The 21590-nt window shown below is 33.1% G+C and overlaps 1 protein-coding gene across 7 annotated transcripts in view; it reads right to left on the bottom strand.

The window, feature by feature from the left end:
- Positions 1-21590, bottom strand: part of relch (RAB11 binding and LisH domain, coiled-coil and HEAT repeat containing) — a 55882-nt gene that overhangs the window by 8952 nt on the left and 25340 nt on the right. For 4 of the 7 annotated variants that reach the window (XM_078790606.1, XM_078790600.1, XM_078790603.1 and 1 more), the window contains 16 exons: positions 19504-19616; positions 19298-19388; positions 17729-17800; positions 17508-17648; positions 13379-13543; positions 13153-13300; positions 11673-11829; positions 11444-11567; positions 11003-11051; positions 9528-9607; positions 9319-9425; positions 9137-9236; positions 6400-6482; positions 1493-1556; positions 1280-1418; positions 1072-1188 (listed from right to left, as the gene is read on the bottom strand). In XM_078790606.1, coding sequence (XP_078646732.1) covers positions 1072-1188; positions 1280-1418; positions 1493-1556; positions 6400-6482; positions 9137-9236; positions 9319-9425; positions 9528-9607; positions 11003-11051; positions 11444-11567; positions 11673-11829; positions 13153-13300; positions 13379-13543; positions 17508-17648; positions 17729-17800; positions 19298-19388; positions 19504-19616 — 1750 coding nt within the window. Of the gene's footprint in view, positions 1-1071; positions 1189-1279; positions 1419-1492; positions 1557-4387; positions 4471-6399; positions 6483-9136; positions 9237-9318; positions 9426-9527; positions 9608-11002; positions 11052-11443; positions 11568-11672; positions 11830-13152; positions 13301-13378; positions 13544-17507; positions 17649-17728; positions 17801-19297; positions 19389-19503; positions 19617-21590 lie in introns of all 7 variants that reach the window. The other 3 variants (XM_078790601.1, XM_078790604.1, XM_078790602.1) reach the window with 2 other exon arrangements.

Here is a 21590-nt window from a genome sequence, read left to right as displayed (position 1 = left end):
CCAAATGTGGCCCGCAGGACACTAGTTTGAGGCCCCCTTGCCTTGATATGAAAGTTTAATGTTAGTGCGGCCCCGCGCAAGTTTGATATGGATGCTGTATGCTATCATGTACCCAGAAAAAATTATTACGTTTGATTAATGTTCATGTTAAAGGTTAAATAACTGTTAATAGTTATCCTCCCTATCCGTGTGGAAGTGGTAAGTTTTGATATGGATGCTGTATGGTATCATGTACCCAGAAAAAAATTATTATGTTTGATTGATGTTCATGTTAAAGGTTAAATAACTGTTAATAGTTATCCTCCCTATCCGTGTGGAAGTGGTAAGTTTTGATACGGATGCTGTATGGTATCATGTACCCAGAAAGCTCTAATAATGCTTTGTTCATTTTAATCTGAAAAAAATAATTTGTCTACCCACCAACTATATGTGGTTTCTTAAGTTTTTATTATTTGCCGTTTTATCATTATTATTATATTTATTTATTACTTTTTATTATTTATTAAATTTATTCATTTTTCTGTTTTTAATAAATGCATTTTTTTTGGGGGGGGGAAACCTGATGCGGCCCAGTCTACACCCAGACCCTAGCTCCAGTGGCCCCCCAAGTAAATTGAGTTTGAGACCCCTTGCTATAAATGATTCAAACTTCCATCATCATTGAGCCAGTGTGACCACATGGGACCACGGACAGATCCCGTCTATATTTGTAGCGATGTGAAATTTCACTGCACACTTTGATAGGGTACCCGCCTCACCGGGACCCACAGGAATGAACATCTGACCGTGTGGGCGTGGCTCCCAGGGGACACGAGGCGTGTGAAGACAGGAGGACAAGACGAACGGGATGACAGGGATAAAGCTATTCCGGGGGGAAGCTGAAGCTGATGTTCTGTTGCTTTTTTTCTCACGCTTTTTTTTCCTCCTTGTGTTCTCCCTTTTGCTTAACCAACCTTGTAATTACGTGTAGTCCAGAAATGGAGGCATGGAAGCGTTATTTTCTTTTTCTTTTCTCTTCCTGCCAAAAAACACAGCTATTTTTTGGACGCTTGCAGGTGAAGAAAAGGATACAGCAGCAGGACAGAGCGCTGTAGGCCTCGAACAGCTGGGTGGCGATGTCGATTCTCTTGGTCTCCGCCGCCTGACTGTTGTTAGCCAGCGCCAGTTTGTGCAAATGCGGCAGTACGACTGCAACAAGGAACGCAGATAATAAATAAAAAAATAAATAAATACCAAAAACTTATTTCTTCCGTTATATATATATATTTTTTTTGCATACAGTCGTCTCGAAAGCGAGGCTCCGCGTTGGGGCCGACTCGTCCGAACGTCCTGATGATCTCCATGTGCAACGAGTGCTGGTCTTGATACTGAGGGTCCTCCAGAAAGGACGCTAACTGCATCTTGACACGTTCGAGCAACTACATAAAAAAAAAAAAAAATTACACTAGTTACATCACCATTGCTTACCATTTTATTCCAATTAAACTCTTACTTCTTTCTGTGTCACGGTCTCCATTATGGTTCCAAAAGCGGGAATAGTGGATATCCTCACAGAGCTGCAGGAGAGCAACACACAAAAAGGTCATCACACACAAAAAACGTGACCACAGGCTTTCATATGTAAGAATAATAATAGTCGGACTCCAGCTGCACAAACTAAACATTAATATAAAAGTTCTGCTGATGGTTGCTTGTTAGATTTTACAGCTTTTTAATGTTTTTTGCTGATCTGGCTAAGAAGTTACAATGTTATTCTGTAAACTTTAACAAGCAGGTATGGCATCGTTATCGTTAACAAAAAGGTCATATAACATTTATATTTAATACAGCTTACTTTACAACTTTATATAGTAGGAATGGCTAGTAATGAGTATTTGGGCAACACTGAAAGAAAAACAATAATACTATAAAAATACAGTGATTGAGTGTTTTAACATTGTAAAAAAAGTATATAATATTTAAAGAAAATGCAGTAATTTTTGTGGAAATAATAAAAATTAAATTTTTTTTATATAATATATTTATTATATTTTATATATTATATATTTATATATTTTATATAATTACAAGAGGAAAGTTGGCCTTTTACTCTGTCCAGCTTAAGACACACCTGTACAATAATCACAGGTATATATATTATATATAATAAAAAAAAAAATATATATATATATATATATAATATTTAAGGAAAATGCAGTAATGTTTGTGGGAATAATAAAAATTAAGAAAAAAAAAAAAAGTATAATTACAAGAGGAAAGTTGGCCTTTTACTGTGTCCGGCCAAAGACACACCTGTACAATAATCACAGGTATATATAATATTATATATAATATAATAAAAAAATATATATATATATATATATATATAATATTTAAGGAAAATGCAGTCATTTTTGTGGAAATAATAAAAAATAAGAAAAAAAAGTATAATTACAAGAGGAAAGTTGGCCTTTTACTGTGTCCAGCCTAAGACACACCTGTACAATAATCACAGGTATATGTAATATTATATATAATATAATAAAAAAAAAATATATATATAATATTTAGGGAAATGCAGTCATTTTTGTGGAAAAAATAAAAATTAAGAAAAAAAGTATAATTACAAGAGGAAAGTTGGCCTTTTACTGTGTCCAGCCAAAGACACACCTGTTCAATAATCACAGGTATATATAATATTATATGTAATATAATAAAATATATATATATATATAATATTTAGGGAAAATGCAGTCATTTTTGTGGACATAATAAAAATCAAGAAAAAAAAGTTGGCCTTTTACTGTGTCCAGCCAAAGACACACCTGTTCAATAATCACAGGTATATATAATATTATATGTAATATAATAAAAAAAAAATATATATATAATATTTAGGGAAAATGCAGTCATTTTTGTGGACATAATAAAAATCAAGAAAAAAAAGTTGGCCTTTTACTGTGTCCAGCCAAAGACACACCTGTTCGATAATCACAGGTATATATAATATTATATGTAATATAATAAAAAAAATATATATATAATATTTAGGGAAAATGCAGTCATTTTTGTGGACATAATAAAAATCAAGAAAAAAAAGTTGGCCTTTTACTGTGTCCAGCCAAAGACACACCTGTTCAATAATCACAGGTATATATAATATTATATGTAATATAATAAAATATATATATATATAATATTTAGGGAAAATGCAGTCATTTTTGTGGAAATAATAAAAATCAAGAAAAAAAAAAGTTGGCCTTTTACTGTGTCCAGCCTAAGACACACCTGTACAATAATCACACTGTCAAATCAGTGTATCACTTTTGCGGAAAACAATTGAAATCATTCATCTCAGCGGAAGTGTAATTTTAAAAAAAATAACAACTAGTACATTTTAAGAGAAAACAGTAACCCCTCGTTTAGCACGGTTAATTGGTTCCAGGCCCAACCATGATCACGGAATTTCCGCGAAGTAAGATTCTTTATTTATAAATGGAATATTTTCATCTTTGGAGCTTAGAAACTTGTTTACAACCATTGAAATACAGTTTAACATTATTAGAGACCTATAGATATAAAATAACACCCCTATAGTTACATTTATACTCATATTACCCAACATAGTACACATAATTCAAGAAATATGATAAATGAGACTCGTGCTCGTGTGTTGCTGTAATTATTTCCCGGTGCAAGGGGTGGCGGGGCGGACAGGAAGTTGATTATTGTTGTGGGATAATTCATACATGCAATAAAAACCTGTTGTTCCAAGTCTGGTGCTTGTGTGTCTCACCCAAACATTGTAGTCTGACACCAGTGTCTGTTTAGTTAGCCATTTTCTGGTTAAAATTGCTTAATTTATGCAAGAAATACATATTTTTGACTAAAAATAGGCCGTATTGAACCATAAAACAGCATAATTGATTAATTAATATATTTTTGTAAAACCGTGATAAGGTGAAGCTGCGAAATTTGAAGCGTCAAGTCACGAGGGATTACTGTATGGCTAATTATTACTCCTTCATCATGCTAAAATCCATAAATAAGACATATGGTTTTGCCCATCGTGAAAATGATGTGATGAGCCGGGCTGCATTCCAACAGTGTTACTGCTTACATCATCATCAATAACATTAATGTCACAAAAGCAAAATATTTATAAACCTGTCCCACTATAAAAGGAATATTTCAGTCATTTCAAACGTCTCACCAGTTCCCGGGATCGCTGACTCATGGATGTTGGGAAGAACACACTGACTTTTCTTCCACATCATTTTTATAATGGTAATGGAAGCTGACATGTAAGCTTAGCATGCACACAGCTGCTCACCGTTTTTTTTTTTACATTGTTAGAATGCAGCCCGCTGGATGAGATTATTATAAGGGTGTTCTGTCGTTGACTCACAATTCAGGCCCATTGCACAGTGTTATAAGCGCCGGGGCCGCCCGGCGATCTACTAATGCTTCGCTCATGCCTCGGAGAATCGACTGCAAACCCGTCAACACGGTGGGATGAAACAGGAGAGGAGGGGGAGGGGAGGAGAGAGGGGGATCGAGACGGTGAAAATGGAGAAACCAAATGCTAGCTTTATCAGGAGGAGGGCCCCAGTCTCAGTGAATGGGTGGGAGTGGAAGGTGCATGCTGGGATTGGACGTGACAAGAAGATGAAAGATGGCAGCGGATGCGAGCACCGACGAATGGGAATACGGTTGCTGCTCAGCTTGAGCCTACACAGGAGCAACCAAAGGATATCGTCAACGCAGGCAGGCAAAATGTAGAGCCAGAATCAGTGGCGTCATTAGGCCTATTTTAGAGGGGCTTCGGTACCCCCTAAAATGTTCTTAAAACCCCCCTAAATAATTTTATATTTTTTATTGATTTTTTAAAAATATTTATCGATTTTTTTACAAAAAAATTCTGAAATTTTATATTAATATAAATTAATATAAATTAATACTAATATTAATTATATTATACCATATTAATATTTTAGAGGGGCTTCTGCACCCCTAAAATGTTCTTAAACCCCCTAAATAATTGTATATTTTTTATAGATTTTTAACAAATATTTTTATTGATTTTTTTTACAAAAAAATCTGCCAAATTTAATATTAACATTAAAATATACTAATATTAAAATCAAAAAATATACAATTATTTAGGGGGGATTAAGAACATTTTAGGGGGTATCCCTCCTATATAATTGTATATTTTTTTATTTTAATATTAGTATATTTTAATATTAATATAAAATTTGTCAGAATTTTTTTGTAAAAAAATCAATAAAAAATATTTTTAAAAAATCAATTAAAAATATACAATTATTTAAGGGGAGTTTAATAATATTTTAGAGGGGCTTCGGTAACCCTAAAATGATCTTAAACCCCCTAAATAATTGTATATTTTTAATAGATTTTTAAAAAATATTTTATTGATTTTTTTACAAAAAATTCTGCCAAATTTAATATTAATATTAAAATATACTAATATTAAAATAAAAAAATATAAAATTATTTAGGGGGGATTAAGAACATTTTAGGGGGTATCCCTCCTAAATAATTTTATATTTTTTGATTTTAATGTTAGTATATTTTAATATTAATATAAAATTTGTCAGAATTTTTTTGTAAAAAAAAATCAATAGAAAATATTTTTAAAAAATCAATAAAAAATATACAATTATTTAAGGGGGGTTTAATAATATTTTAGAGGGGCTTTGGTAACCCTAAAATGTTCTTAAACCCCCTAAATAATTTTCTTTTTTTATATATTTTTGATTGATTTTTTTAACCAAAAAATTCTGACAAATTTTATATTAATATAATATAAATTAATATAACACAATATTAATATTAATAGGGCAAAAGCAGGCTAATAAGCAATCCAATAAGCAGGCTAATACCAGCCTACTACTACTAGTAGTACAAGCATTAATCAGAAGAAGAATAATGATGATAATAATAATAGGCTAATTCATAATATAATAATGATTATTGTATAATTTATCACTGTCCAATGATTTTGCAGTGTAGATTGTGTGTACTTGTGTAAATAATTGAGTATCTCTACTAAATCTGTTTTTTTGGATTTTTTTTTTATGTCTATTACATTCGTTTATATGATGTGCACCCCCCCCCCCCCCCCCATCCTCAGAACCTAGTGACGCCCCTGGCCAGAATTGATCCACACGTGCCAAAATGCATGAAACACTGTAGCCCATTTGTTTTGAATTATAAAGTCAATGTGTATTTCAGGAATGATAGCTTAGATTTATTCTTTTGTGTAAAAGAGACGACGTTGCTGCTGATAGGCTGGCTGAGTCAGCGTGATGGCCGTCAAGGCAGCAAAGAGAAGGGGGGAGAGAGACGCGGCGGCGCAGGTGGACTTGTTGCTGTTTTATCGGCTGTTCCACTTACATTTCGGGGTCGGAGGACAGCGTGATGAGAGCCGGCACCACTCTCTGAGCTACCAGCGTCTCATTCACCCCCTTCACCAGCAGCTGCTCGGGTTGGACAGAGCCAGACGTGATGTCACATAGGAGGGAGCGGGAGGGCATTGGACAAGAGCGAGCGACATCAACATCGCCGATAGTAGAGAGAAAATAATAAATCATAATAATAATAATAAAAAGTGACACACGATGGCGAGAACCACAGCTGCAATGCACACAGGAACATGAATACGACACAAACACTCAATAAACATGTGGGCTCTGGGCACAGACTCCAGGTCAGATTGTATCCATTCTATTATAAAAAAAAATAGTCAACAATACACAAATCTGATCCAGAATCTGTGGTAGACCATCTCTTTTAACTGGTGGTTTGTGGGACAATGGTGGAAAGCTACACATTATGGGATGGTGGAAAAAGGGGAAGCACTTCACAATAAAAATAAATAAAAACGACAATGGATTCAGCTGAGCACTCCTCCTCCAAAAAATAAAAAATAAAAAAATAATAAAAAAGTTCAGTGCAAAAAAAGGTCCGGTTCCACTGTTAGAACTCCTGGTGATTTGTCAAATTCAACAGCATTGAGGGGGTAAAAAAAAAAAAAAAAAAAGGGGGAGGCAGGCATTTTGTTCTAAAAACCAACTCCAGTATTAAATTTCCTGAATGACCTGAAGTACTGAAAATATCACAAAAAAAAAAAGCCTTCACGTCCAATTAAATTAGACTTTTTGCTGACTGCGGCTTTTTTAGTGACACATAAGCAGATATTTATGTGGTGAGGTTTGACTCCAGTAAAAAAATCAGAACAGCGAGGTGGGAGTAAAACAGTGGAACCCGGGCCACGTTTAGGAGTTTTTGCATAACATTTGGAGCTAAACATGAAATGCAGGTTCAGCGGCAGTGAAAGCTGGCACAGTCGTATGCAAGAAAAAGGGGTTACAATTGAGAACATTTGTTGGCATCTGCTAAACAACGCTGTTAGTCGTACATTTGGACACAAAGTGGAACTTTCAAAGTGAAGCGAAGCGTGCTAGAAAAACATAATTCAATAATTATAATAGTTCATAATTCAATAATGATTTTTCCCAAAAATTACCCCCCAAATGTGTTTTTATTTGGATTTTCAGAGTACTAGTTACCATAGAAAATGAACTGTGGCATTGCATACAAAAACGAATGGAGCCAAGTAGCTGCAAAGGGAAACCATAACATAACACTTTACACAATACCTACAAAATACTCCCAAATATCACACAAATGTGAGTACTTCTGGTTTATTAGAGTTTTATTATTATTTTTATTATTTATTATCTTTTTCAGAGTAGGCTCTTGCCACTTTGCGTTAAAAATTTTGCGGCTTCTGGCTATCGCATTCTTCAAAAATCTAAATATAAATCAAAAATATATTAAATTAGATATATAGATATATAGACTTCCATTATTGTCATTGCACAATAACGCAGCAGTGAAATTACCAACGAAATGTCATTGCCTGGCTCCTGTATAACAATAAATAATCATAATAATAATAATAATAATGTGGCAAATAAATAGATGACATCAAATATGAACAACAATGTACATGTAAATAAATTACAATAAATAATAATAATTTATATATATAATAAAAAAATAATAAATGATGTTTTTTTGGGTTGAATATCAACTATTATTAGTGGGGAAAATAAGATTAATTAATTATTTAATTAAATTAATTAATTTTATAATATATATATTAATAAATCATGTTTTTTGGTTGAATAACAACTATTATTAGACAAAAAATATGAATATTTTTCACATTTTTGGCCTAAATTAGACACATTTATGCCTAAAAATAGCTATATGAAACACACAAAAAAGTTATATATATATATATATATATATATATATATATATATATATATATATATATTACAAAATATAAGGCATTCAGAAGGTGCATTCAAAGACGCTGTGATGATAAATAATAGTCACTAGTTGCTGTAATTTTCGGGTGAAACATTGAAGCGCCAGACTTGATCACCGGAACAATAGACTTTATTGCGGGTTCGAATGATCTCCCAACAAGCACATTGATCCTTAACATGTGCTACTTTATGTGCTATAAAACACCGAACCCCCGATACCACTTTCAGTACCGGAACACATTTACAGCAACTTATCTATGTCTTAAATGTCTTATTATGTCTACTGCGGTGGGTATTTCGAGTGTAAAGGTGATTATAGGGGTGCTATTTCATGTCTCAAGGGCTCTAATAATGTTAAAAACAGGCTTTCAATGCTCTAACGACAAAAATACTTAATTTCGAGGTAGCTAGTTATATACCTCTATATTGGCTGCATGGTGGACAAGTGGTGAGCACGCAGGCCACACAGCTAGGAGACCTGAGTTCGATTCCACCCACGGGCAATCTCTGTGTGGAGTTTGCGTGAGTTTTCTCTGGTTTCCTCCCACATTCCAAAAACATGCTAGGCTAATTAGCGACTCTAAATGGTCCATAGGTATGAATGTGAGTGTGAATGGTTGTTTGTCTATATGTGCCCTGTGATTGGCTGGCAACCAGTCCATACTGGTTTTTACACTGTGTTCAGCTTTGAATGTTCCACTTAACTGTCAAATATGATCAATATCATATTTATTACATTACAAAAATCTACGCAACTAAATTGTGCAATTGATGTGAGTTTTTGTCTTTACCTCAAACATCCGTGCTGAGGTACATCGGACCAATGCCGAGGTGTGCACCACGCCATACCACAGGACAGTCAGCAGTAATTCATGATACACTGGATTGGCACTTCAACAAACAAACGGATTTATTTTGGATTCAATTTGACTTAAGTGAGCAAGCGAATGCACCAACTGTGCGGGAGACTCACCCCAGTTCTACAAAAGAAGCTTTCAGGCTGTCGAGAGGTGCGTGGGACAGAGACAGGGTTGTCATAACGTCCTCCAAGAAACCCACTAACAACTTACGATCCTCCTCCTTTACAGAAATGACACAAAATATCGCAATACTCGTCTTTAATAACGACTGTCAAAAAGAACAGTGTCCATATTGTAGTAAAAGGAAGTGAGAAAATACTACCTGGTTGTAACAAGTGAGTACTCCAGTTGCGTAGATGGGAACAGTGGCTTTGGTAAGAATACCATTCCCAGCTGAAGCATCTAAACCATAAGAGAATCATTATGATAGCCTTGCTTTGAATACGGCTCTATTACACTGCATTAGTGTAATGGTAATGGTTGTATTTCATTTGAACATGCATCAGAATTACAATTGAATGCATCACATAATCAGTTCACAGTTCCACATGTCCAAAAGGAGTAGGAAGAAGCTGATTAAATCCTACCCCTCCATCTAGTACTTTTACAATTAGTAACTGTTACATTTGTTCACTTCCTGCTTTCCTAATATAATTTAAGTTTTTTTTTTTTTACTATTTTTTTTTAATGTTTTTATTTTTTCGTATTTTATTTTTGTCATGTATTATTATCGATTATTATTTTGTCATGTATTAAATTTGTTCACTTCCTGCTTTCCTAATATAATTTTTTTTATGTTTTTATTTTTTTATTTTATTTTTGTCATGTATTATTATCGATTATTATTTTGTCATGTATTACATTTGTTCACTTCCCGCTTTCCTAATATAATTTTTTCATGTTTTTATTTATTTTTTTATTTTTGTCATGTATTATTATCGATTATTATTTTGTCATGTATTACATTTGTTCACTTCCTGCTTTCCTAATATAGTTAGTTTTTTTTAAATTATATTTTAAAATGTTTTATTTTTATTGTTTTAAAGACTTTGCCCGCTTTTCAACCACCATTCATACAATCAGTGGTGATGTTTCATTTGTTCACTTCCTGCTTTCTGAATATAATTGAAGTTTTATTTTTTATTATTTTAGTTTTATTTTATTTTACTTTATTTTATTAATTTTTATTTTTGTATTTTTATTTTTTATTATTTTAGTTTTATTTTACTTTATTTTATTAATTTTCTTTTTTACATTTTTATTTTTAAATTTTTTCGTATTAATTTATTTTTGTCACGTACCGAAGTATGAGGTGATATGACCATACAATGACATAATGGCTACCATAGTAAGTGTCTCTGTTCTCTGTAGGCGGCATTATGAATTATCCTTACTGACCTTTTTTGCAGTACATTTAGCGAGTGAAGATTGATTTTATAGTTATTAGCCCATATTTCCACACAATAAGTAAGATATGGTAGAACCAGAGAGCAATAAAGTGTGTGGAGTGATTTCTGATTGAGAACAAATTTTGCTTTGTTCAATGTTGAAATATTTCTGGCCACTTTATGTTGAATATTTGTAATATGAGGTTTCCAGCTTATATTTTCATCTATTGTGATCCCCAGAAATGTATTTTCCTTCACCCTTTCAATGTCAACACTGTTTATTTGTATTTGCTGGCGTGTGTCCTTTCTGCTGTGAGCAAACAGCATGATTTTAGTTTTATTTAAGTTCAAGGACAATCGTGTGAAATGAAAGCGTGAAATGACGAGTTAGGACGCGTTGCAGACTCACCGACATTCTCTTCAGACAGGCGAAGAATCTCTTGGAATTGCGGCTTGACCTGCAAAACGTCATATATATATATATATATATACACACACACACACATATACACACACACGTGACAAAAATAAATTAATAAAAAAAATTTAAATAAAAAATTAAAAAAAAAAATTAATAAAATAAAGTAAAATAAAACTAAAATAATAAAAATGAATAAAAAAAAGTAAAATAAAATAAAACTAAAATAATAAAAAATAAAACAAATTATATTCAGAAAGCAGGAAGTGAACAAATGAAACATCACCACTGATTGTATGAATGGTGGTTGAAAAGCTGGCAAAGTCTTTAAAACAATAAAAATAAAACATTTTCATATTTCATATTATGACAGACTTTCAAAGACATTGGAGCACAGTGGTAATCTAAAATAAACAACCAGGTTTCATTCACCTTAGTGTTGGTGAAAATCTTCCCGAATGTCCGACAGAACCTCCAAAAGAAGCGGGAGAACTCGTGAACACAAGTTGACGACGTGACGTTGATGCGGCCCACGATCTCGATAAGCTGAGGAAGCCTACAAAAGCAAGTTCATGTGAGCAGTATGGAGTAGTCCATCGTCCACGCGGTAGTAAAAACTACTAAAAATGCCAATATGTGTACGTGTGTGTGTAGTTCTCACAATTGGTTGACCACCCAGAGAAGGCTTTCCCAACCGGTGGTCCCTTCATGCTCCAGCTGGTGGTCATAGAGAAGAAGCAGAGCGCTGAGCATCTCCCTGCTGCCAATGATGGTCGCCACATCCTGGAGGGAAGAAGCTGGCCTCGGGAACCGGGTTACTGCAATAATAATAATGATAATATATTTATTATATATTATAAAATTAATCAACCATGCTTTTTGGGGGGTTGAATATCGACTATTATTAGTCAAAAAATATTAATATTTTACACATTTTTGGCCTAAATTTGACACTTTTAGGCCTAAAAACGGCTATATGAAACAAAAAAAATGCCTGGCTCTCGTATAATAATAAATAATAATAATAATAATGTGGAGAATAAATAGATGACATCAAATATGAACAACAATGTACAGCGTAAACAGTAAATTGCACATATAATTTAAATAATTTTGAATAATATATATATATATTTATAATATATTATAAAATTAATGAATCATGCTTTTTTGGGTTGAATATCAACTATTAGTAAAAAAATATGAATATTCTTCACATTTTTGGCCTAAATTTAGACACTTTTAGGCCTAAAAATTGCTATATGAAAAAAAATATATATATATATGCACACAAAATATAAGGCACAACCGGGTTACTGCAATAATAATAATAATAATATATTTATATTATAAAATTAATAAATCATGCTTTTTTTGGGTTGAATATCAACTATTATTAGTCAAAAAATATGAATATTTTACACATTTTTGGCCTAAATTAGACACTTTTAGGCCTAAAAATTGCTATATGAAAGAAACAAAAAAAATGCCTGGCTCCCATATAATAATAATAATAGTGATAATAATAATGTGGAGAATAAATAGATGACATCAAATATGAACAACAATGTACAGCGTAAACAGTAAATTACACATAAATAATATATATATATATATATATTTATAATATATTGTAAAATTAATAAATCATGCTTTTTTGGGGTTGAATATCAACTGTTATTATTGTCAGAAAATATGAATATTTTACACATTTTTGGCCTAAATTAGGCACTTTTAGGCCTCAAAATGGCTATATGAAAAAAAAAAAAAAAAATATATATATATATATATATATATATATATATATATATATACAAAATATAAGCCACAACCGGGTTATTGCAATAATAATTATGATAATATATTTATAATATATTATAAAATTAATAAATCATGCTTTTTTTGGTTCAACTATTATTAGTCAAAAAATCTGAATATTTTACACATTTTTTGCCTAAATTAGACACTTTTAGGCCTAAAAATGGCTATATGAAACAAACAAAAATATATAAAATATAAGGCACAACCGGGTTACTGCAATAATAATAATAATAATAATAATAATAATAATAATAATAATAATAATATTATAATAAACACTGTGATTGACACAAGAGACACCAGTAGTCTAAACGCTGTACCCTCTATTGCAGGTATGTCCCCGTGGAGTTTGGCTCGGCTGGTGAAGGGTGCATTCTGCAGCACCACGGCAAACAGAGGAGGGATGAAACTCTGCAAGGCTGACAGGAATACATGCAACTTGTGTTCATCCAGGCCATGCTCCCCCTGCTACATAATAAATAAAAAAAATCAGGAGTGACGGCGTGCACGTCAAACACACCATAGGATGAAACGTCAACACAACACCTTGAGGAGTTTCTCGATACGGGCCAAGAGAGACGGGATGAGCAAAGTGTAGAGGCTTCCCAATTCTGTCGTCCAGGCGGCGAATGCCGGGATGAAGACCTGGTGGACGGCGCTGACCACCCTCTCCGAGGGGTCGCTAAGTGACAGCAGCATCAGCTCAAATCCCTGGAGAAAAAAGCAAGACGAGTAGGAATGATTGACAAAAGTCTTGGGACACCCCTTTAATCAGGGGTGCCCAAAAAAGAGCCACATAGTGAAACAATGCAAGTTATATATATTTAATTATTTTTAAATTAATGAATTGCCATCCTTAGCCCATTTTATTTTTCTTCTTCTCATTATGATTTTATTCTCATATTATTTTTATTCTCACATTGTAATTTCACCAAAATTTATTTTCCAAAAATTACAACTTTATTTTTATTTATTCAACTTTGTCTTTAATATTTCAATTCTGTGACTAAAATTACATAATTTTTCCTTAAAATATTACGAGTTTGTGCTCATAAAACTGCAATTTTTTTCCTCATTGAGATATCACTTTTTCCTCTTAATATTTTGACTTTATTGTGGTAAAATTATAGCTGTTTTGTCTATTTCTTGTTAGGGGTCAACTATTTCAACTTTCCTGTCGGACATTTTTTACCTAATTGAATTTTTTTTTACTATTATTCTTGTAAAATTACTACATTTTTTTGTTAATAATTTTACTTTAAAATTACTGATTTGCTGTTTTTTTAGCTTTCTTTTTAAATTAAATTATATAATATTTTCTAAAAGGTGCTGTGCAATAAAAAAAAAACAATAATGGTCCCATAAATGGCCCCCAGGCCCAAACTTTTTCCACCAAGAGCCATAAGTTATATATACAGTGAAGAAAATAAGTATTTGAACACCCTGCTATTTTGCTATTTCTCCCACTTAGAAATCATGGAGGGGTCTGAAATTTTCATCGTAGGTGCATGTCCACTGTGAGAGAGATAAACTAAAAAGAAAAATCCAGAAATCACAATGCATGATTTTTTAACAATTTATTTGTGTGATACAGCTGCAAATAAGTATTTGAACACCCGTGTATCATCTAGAATTCTGACCCTGAAAGACCTGTTAGTCTGCCCATTAGAAGTCCACCTGCACTCCATGTATCATCCTGAATCAGATGCACCTGTTTGAGGTCGTTAGCTGCATAAAGACACCTGTCCACCCCATACAATCAGTAAGACTTTAACTTGTAACATGGCGAAGACCAAAGAGCTGTCCAAAGACACCAGAGACAAAATTGTACACCTCCACAAGGCTGGAAAGGGCTACGGAGCAATTACCAAGCAGCTTGGTGAAAAAAGGTCCACTGTTGGAGCTATCATTAGAAAATGGAAGAAGCTAAACATGACGGTCAATCTCAATCGGAGTGGAGCCCCATGCAAGATATCACCTCGTGGGGTCTCAATGATTCTAAGAAAGGTGAGGAATCAGCCCAGAACTACACGACAGGACTTGGTCAATGACCTGAAAAGAGCTGGGACCACCGTTTCCAAGGTTACTGTAGGTAATACACTAAGACGTCATGATGTGAAATCATGCATGGCACGAAAGGTTCCCCTGCTTAAACCAGCACATGTCAAGGCCCGTCTTAAGTTTGCATATGACCATTTGGATGATACAGAGGAGTCATGGGAGAAAGTTTTATGGTCAGATGAGACCAAAATAGAACTTTTTGGTCATAATTCCAATAAGCGTGTTTGGAGGAAGAAGAATGAAGAGTACAATCCGAAGAACACCATCCCTACTGTGAAGCATGGGGGTGGTAGCATCATGCTTTGGGGGTGTTTTTCTGCACATGGGACAGGACGAGTGCACTGCATTAAAGAGAGGATGACTGGGGCCGTGTATTGTGAGATTTTGGGGAACAACCTCCTTCCCTCTGTCAGAGCATTGAAGATGGGTCGTGGCTGGGTCTTCCAACACGACAACGACCCGAAGCACACAGCCAGGAAAACCAAGGAGTGGCTCCGTAAGAAGCATATCAAGGTTCTAGCATGGCCCAGCCAGTCTCCAGACCTGAACCCAATCGAAAATCTTTGGAGGGAGCTCAAACTCCGTGTTTCTCAGCGACAGCCCAGAAACCTGACTGATCTAGAGAAGATCTGTGTGGAGGAGTGGGCCAAGATCCCTCCTGCAGTGTGTGCAAACCTGGTGAAAAACTACAGGAAACGTTTGACCTCTGTAATAGCAAACAAAGGCTACTGTACCAAATATTAACATTCATTTTCTCAGGTGTTCAAATACTTATTAGCAGCTGTATCACACAAATAAATTGTTAAAAAATCATGCATTGTGATTTCTGGATTTTTCTTTTTAGTTTATCTCTCTCACAGTGGACATGCACCTACGATGAAAATTTCAGACCCCTCCATGATTTCTAAGTGGGAGAAATAGCAAAATAGCAGGGTGTTCAAATACTTATTTTCTTCACTGTATTTAATTTAAAAAATGAATTAATTGCCATCCTTACTCCATTTTAATTTTCTTCTTCTCATATTATGTTTTTATTCTCACATTGTAACCTTTTCCACAAATTTATATTGTTTCTCAAAATATTCTGACTTTAAAACACATATTTGTCTTTAATATTTTAATTCTGCTGCATAAATGACATTATTTCTCCTCAAAATATTACGAGTTTGCGTTCATAAAACTGCAACTTTTTTCCCATTGGGATATCACTTTTTCTTCTTAATATTTTGACTTTATTGTTGTAAAATTATAGCTGTTTTGTTTATTTCTTTTCGGGGTCAACTATTTCAACTTTCCTGTTGGACATTTTCTACCTAATTGGATTTTTTTTACTATTATTCTTGTAAAATTACTACATTTTTTTGTTAATATTTTTACTTAAAAATTACTGATTTACTGTTTTTTTAGCTTTCTTAAATTAAATTAGATTTTTAAAAGGTGCTGTGCAATAAAAATAAACAACTATGGTCCCATAAATGGCCCCACACATATTTGTCTTTAAAATTTAAATTCTGTTACTAAAATGACATTATTTTTTCCTCAAAATATTACGGGTTTGTGCTCATAAAACTGCTACTTTTTTCCCATTGGGATATCACTTTTTCCTCTTAATATTTTGACTTTATTGTTGTAAAATTATAGCTGTTTTCTTGTTAGGGGTCAACTATTTTAACTTTCCTGTTGGACATTTTCTACCTAATTGGAATTTTTAATATATTTTTATTAATATAAAATAATTTTAAATTATGAATGAATTAATTAATAATTTGTATATTATTTTTAGTTGGGATAATTAGTTATTTGGGATAATTATTAATTATTTTTGTATTATTATTAATGTTATTTTGTAAAATTACTATTTTTTGTTAATATTTTTAGCTTTTTTTTTTATTAAATTATATTTTTAAAAGGTGCTGTGCAATAAAAAAACACCATGGTCCCATAAATGGGCCCCAGGCCGTAATTTGAACACCACTTCATGAACCTTCCATTGCCTTCTTTACTTTATCACTTTAGATGATTTTGTGCTTCCAGCTTTGTGTGGAAAAAGTTTGGGCAAGGCCCCAGTGCAGTAAGGCATGGTTGGACGGGTGACACGTGGTCGAAACCTGAGCCTAGTCAACATTAGCCACCTCGGAATTCACAAAAATTCCCACCAATGCACTCCAAAACCTAAAAAAAAACACTTTAATTTTCAATTACATATTGTCATCTATTAACCATGTAGGAATCCTAATACTGGGCGGCACGGTGGGCGAGTGGTTAGCGTGCAGACCTCACAGCTAGGAGACCAGGGTTCAATTCCACCCTCGGCCATGTTCTCCTCGTGCATGCGTGGGTTTTCTCCGGGTACTCCGGTTTCCTCCCACATTCTAAAAACATGCTAGGTTAATTAGCGACTCCAAATTGTCCATAGGTATGAATGTGAGTGTGAATGGTTGTTTGTCTATATGTGCCCTGTGATTGGCTGGCGACCAGTCCAGGGTGCCTCTTGCCCGTAGACAGCACCCCCCGCGACCCTCGTGAGGATAAGCGGAAGAAAATGAATGAATGAATGAATGAATATTATATATATTATAATATATCAGTAAACATTTTCCGTGCAAATAAATACCTGTGAGTACTTGTCAGCGTCATCTATGTAACCCATAATAATCCCAAGACTCTTGACCACTGCCTCTCGGACCATGTCAGCCTTGTCCTCAGCGAGCATCTGCTGCAGCATGGACAACACTAGCGAACTCCGAATTTCCTTCTGTGGGAACAACACAGGACAAGACATTTAATTCAACAATTCAAACAACTTTATAGAAATGGATATAAAAGACACCTTACAGGCAGGTATGGTGCTAAAGCGCCGCAAGACTCGGCCACAAGGAGTCTCCTCTCTGGATATTTGTGGTTAATCTGCAACGGGAATTGGTTAGAGAGGAGAACTCAAAGCGAAACAGGCAGGGAGGGAAAGTCGCCGCGGAATGAAAGTATCATCCAGATGCTGACCCTGTGGAAAGCATTTTCTGGGAACGTTCTCAGCCTCCAAAATGGGAAGCAGACTCAAAAATGTGTTCATATCATTAAGACAAAAGATGAAAGTCTAGATCAGGGGTCTCAAACTCACGGCCCGGACGCTAGTTTGAGGCCCCCGCCTTGATATAAAGTTTAATTTGTTTAATTAATTTTTTTATTTGCTTATTTATTTTTCCACCTTATTTTGTGTTGAAAAATAAAAATTAAACATTTATTTAATAATAAATTAAATTAATTTGTTCATTTGTTTTTTTGATTTGCTTATTTATTTTTCCATCTTATTTTGTGTCAAAAAATAAAAATTAACATTAAACATTTACTTAATAATTTAATAATAAATAAAAATTAATTTGCTTCATTTGTTTTTTTGATTTGCTTATTTATTTTTCCATCTTATTTTGTGTCAAAAAATTACAATTAACATTAAACATTTATTTAATAATAAATAAAAAATAATTTGTTAATTTGTTTCACTTGTTTGTTTTTTGATTTGCTTATTTATTTTTCCATCTTATTTTGTGTCGAAAAATAAAAATTAACATTAAACATTTACTTAATAATTTAATAATAAATAAAAATTAATTTGCTTCATTTGTTTTTTTGATTTGCTTATTTATTTTTCCATCTTATTTTGTGTCAAAAAATTACAATTAACATTAAACATTTATTTAATAATTTAATAATAAATAAAAATTGCTTTTTTCATTTGTTTCATTTGTTTTTTGATTTGCTTATTTATTTTTCCATCTTATTTTGTGTCGAAAAATAAAAATTAACATTAAACATTTACTTAATAATTTAATAATAAATAAAATTAATTTGTTTCATTTGTTTTTTTGATTTGCTTATTTATTTTTCAATCTTATTTTGTGTCAAAAAATTAAAATTAACATTAAACATTCATTTAATAATAAATAAAAAATAATTTGTTAATTAGTTTCACTTGTTTCATTTGTTTTTTGATTTGCTTATTTATTTTTCCATCTTATTTTGTGTCGAAAAATAAAAATTGACATTAAACATTCATTTAATAATTTAATCATAAATAAAAATTAATTTGTTCATTTGTTTAATTTGTTTTTTGATTTGCTTATTTATTTTTCCATCTTATTTTGTGTCGAAAAATAAAAATTAACATTAAACATTAATGTAATAATTTAATAATAAATAAAAATTAATTTATAATAATTTATTAAAATGTAATGTTTTATCAGAGCTTTTGCTCTGATATATTTTTTCTTTTATATATATATATATATATATATATATATATATTTTTTTTTTTTTTTTTTTTAACCTAGCCTCACCCAGATCCGAGCTCCAGTGGCCCCCCAAGTAAATTGAGTTTGACCCCTGCTATAGTGTGTCGTACCGCACCTGTTCCCAGCACTGAGGAAGCAGCTCTGCCTCGACACGCGTGGGCCCGACGTGTCTCGCGAATGCAACACATCCCGTCAAGATCATTTGTCTTGGAGAAAAAAAAACAAACACAAAAACAAAAAAACACAGGAACACGGACACTGTATCAATTTCCACATAACATTATTACACAGTATGTGCAAGGTTTTGCACAGTTTGCACACCTCTGCTCATCATCCGGTCTCTTGATTAAGTTAAAGAGAATGTGAAGAAGCTGGTCTCTCTCTTTGGACTCCGGGTGAAGGCAGGCGGTGCACAGGATAAGAGGAATCAGCTCCTGGGGCGTAAAATGGACAACGAGTTGTGTTGTGATGGCAATATAAAGTCAAGGGGGGGGATACAGGAAGACATATTGTGTATTTAATGCACTAGCTAGCTCTCTATTCAAAAGTTCATACAAAGTTCACAGTCCGGTCCAGCAAAAAGCAGCCTTTGATTCGAGCTACGCTTGCATAGCCAAGCTGTGGTAAGCCCGACATTCCCGCCACACACACACACACACCCAAATTAGAGAGTGCACGCTGAATTATAAATGTTTTTTTTTTTTTTTTTTCCAGGAACATATGATATTTTCCTGCCTCGGCGTTGGAAAAGCGAAGGAAACCTCAACACCCTGATCGCATTGGACATGGAGAGGGAATTGGGTAAAGATAGCTTGTAATGACTCACACACTGACCCGGCCCTGCCAAGCAAACTTATAAAAAGCACAAACATGTATTTCATGTTAGGCGGTGTCTAGTTCGAGTCAAAAACACGTGGAAAAAAAAATGCAAATTAGCATTAGTACTGCGTTTTTTTTGAAGTATTATACACAGTGTTTATTCACAAGAGCTGTTTACGCAACGCTGGCCCTCGTAAAAGCTCCTTCAGGAGGCTAAACATGGACCCTATGCAAGATAAATATTGCGGGCAGGAAGAGTGGACAAGGCGACGCCAGGAAACAGGAAACCACTCTGCATAGGAGACTCTCTGAAAGTGTCAGTGTTCATATTTGGGGCTACAGTAATCCCTCATTTACTGCTTTTAATTGGCTCTAAACCGGACCGTGATAAGTGAAGTCCTTATTTCGATACAAGGATTTCACAGATCGGGAAAAAATCTCACATTTTTATACTGATATCAATCAACCATGTCTGGTGCTTGTGTGTCTCACCCAACATTACTGACACCTAGTAACCAGTGCAGAATATCACAGCGTCTTTGAATGCGTCTTCTGAATGCTTAGCAATATTTTTGTTCATTTAACAATTTTTAAACTTGATTATGCCTAATTTATGCACACAAAATAAAATAATTTGCATATATTTACAAATAATAAGCCGGATTCAACCACCAAACAGCATGATTTATTCATATATTTTTTTATATTTTTTTTTTTCTCAATATATTTTTTATTAAAAAAAAATTATCCCAATGGTAAATTGAAATTATGAGATAAGAAAGTCGAAATTACGAGATAACTGTGATAGCTGTGACTCTTCTACAAAGCTATCTCGTTATTTTGACTTTATCTCGTAATTTTGACTTTCTATCTCGTTATTTTGACTTTCAATCTCGTTATTTTGACTTTCAATCTCGTTATTTTGACTTTCTATCTCGTTATTTTGACTTTCTATCTCGTAATTTTGGCTTTCTATCTCGTAATTTTGACTTTCTATCTCGTAATTTTGACTTTCTATCTCGTAATTTTGGCTTTCTATCTCGTAATTTTGACTTTCTATCTCGTTATTTTGACTTTCTATCTCACAATTTCGACTTCATCACCTTAAAATTTTGGCTTTCTATCTCATAATTTCGACTTTTTATCTCGTAATTTTGACTTTTTATCGCATTATTTCAACATTTTATCGCATTATTTCAACATTTTATCGCATTATTTTGATATTTTATCGCATTATTTCGACTTTCTATCTCGTAATTTTGACTTTATATCAGAATTTTGACTTTTCACCTCATTAAAATGAATTTCTATCTCAATTTCAACTTTCTCGTTATTTCAACTTTTTATCTCGTAATTTTGACTTTTTATCTCGTTATATCTCAGAATTTTGACCCAACATTACTGACACCTAGTAACCAGTGCAGAATATCACAGCGTCTTTGAATGCGTCTTCTGAATGCTTAGCAATATTTTTGTTCATTTAACAATTTTTAAACTTGATTATGCCTAATTTATGCACACAAAATAAAATAATTTGCATATATTTACAAATAATAAGCCGGATTCAACCACCAAACAGCATGATTTAT

The sequence above is a fragment of the Doryrhamphus excisus genome, linkage group LG5 (genome assembly GCF_037039965.1).
Source record: "Doryrhamphus excisus strain RoL-2023G ecotype Guam linkage group LG5, RoL_Dexc_Guam_v1.1, whole genome shotgun sequence".
NCBI classification, from domain to species: Eukaryota; Metazoa; Chordata; class Actinopteri; order Syngnathiformes; family Syngnathidae; genus Doryrhamphus; species Doryrhamphus excisus.
This window is presented reverse-complemented; position numbering and strand designations above follow the sequence as displayed.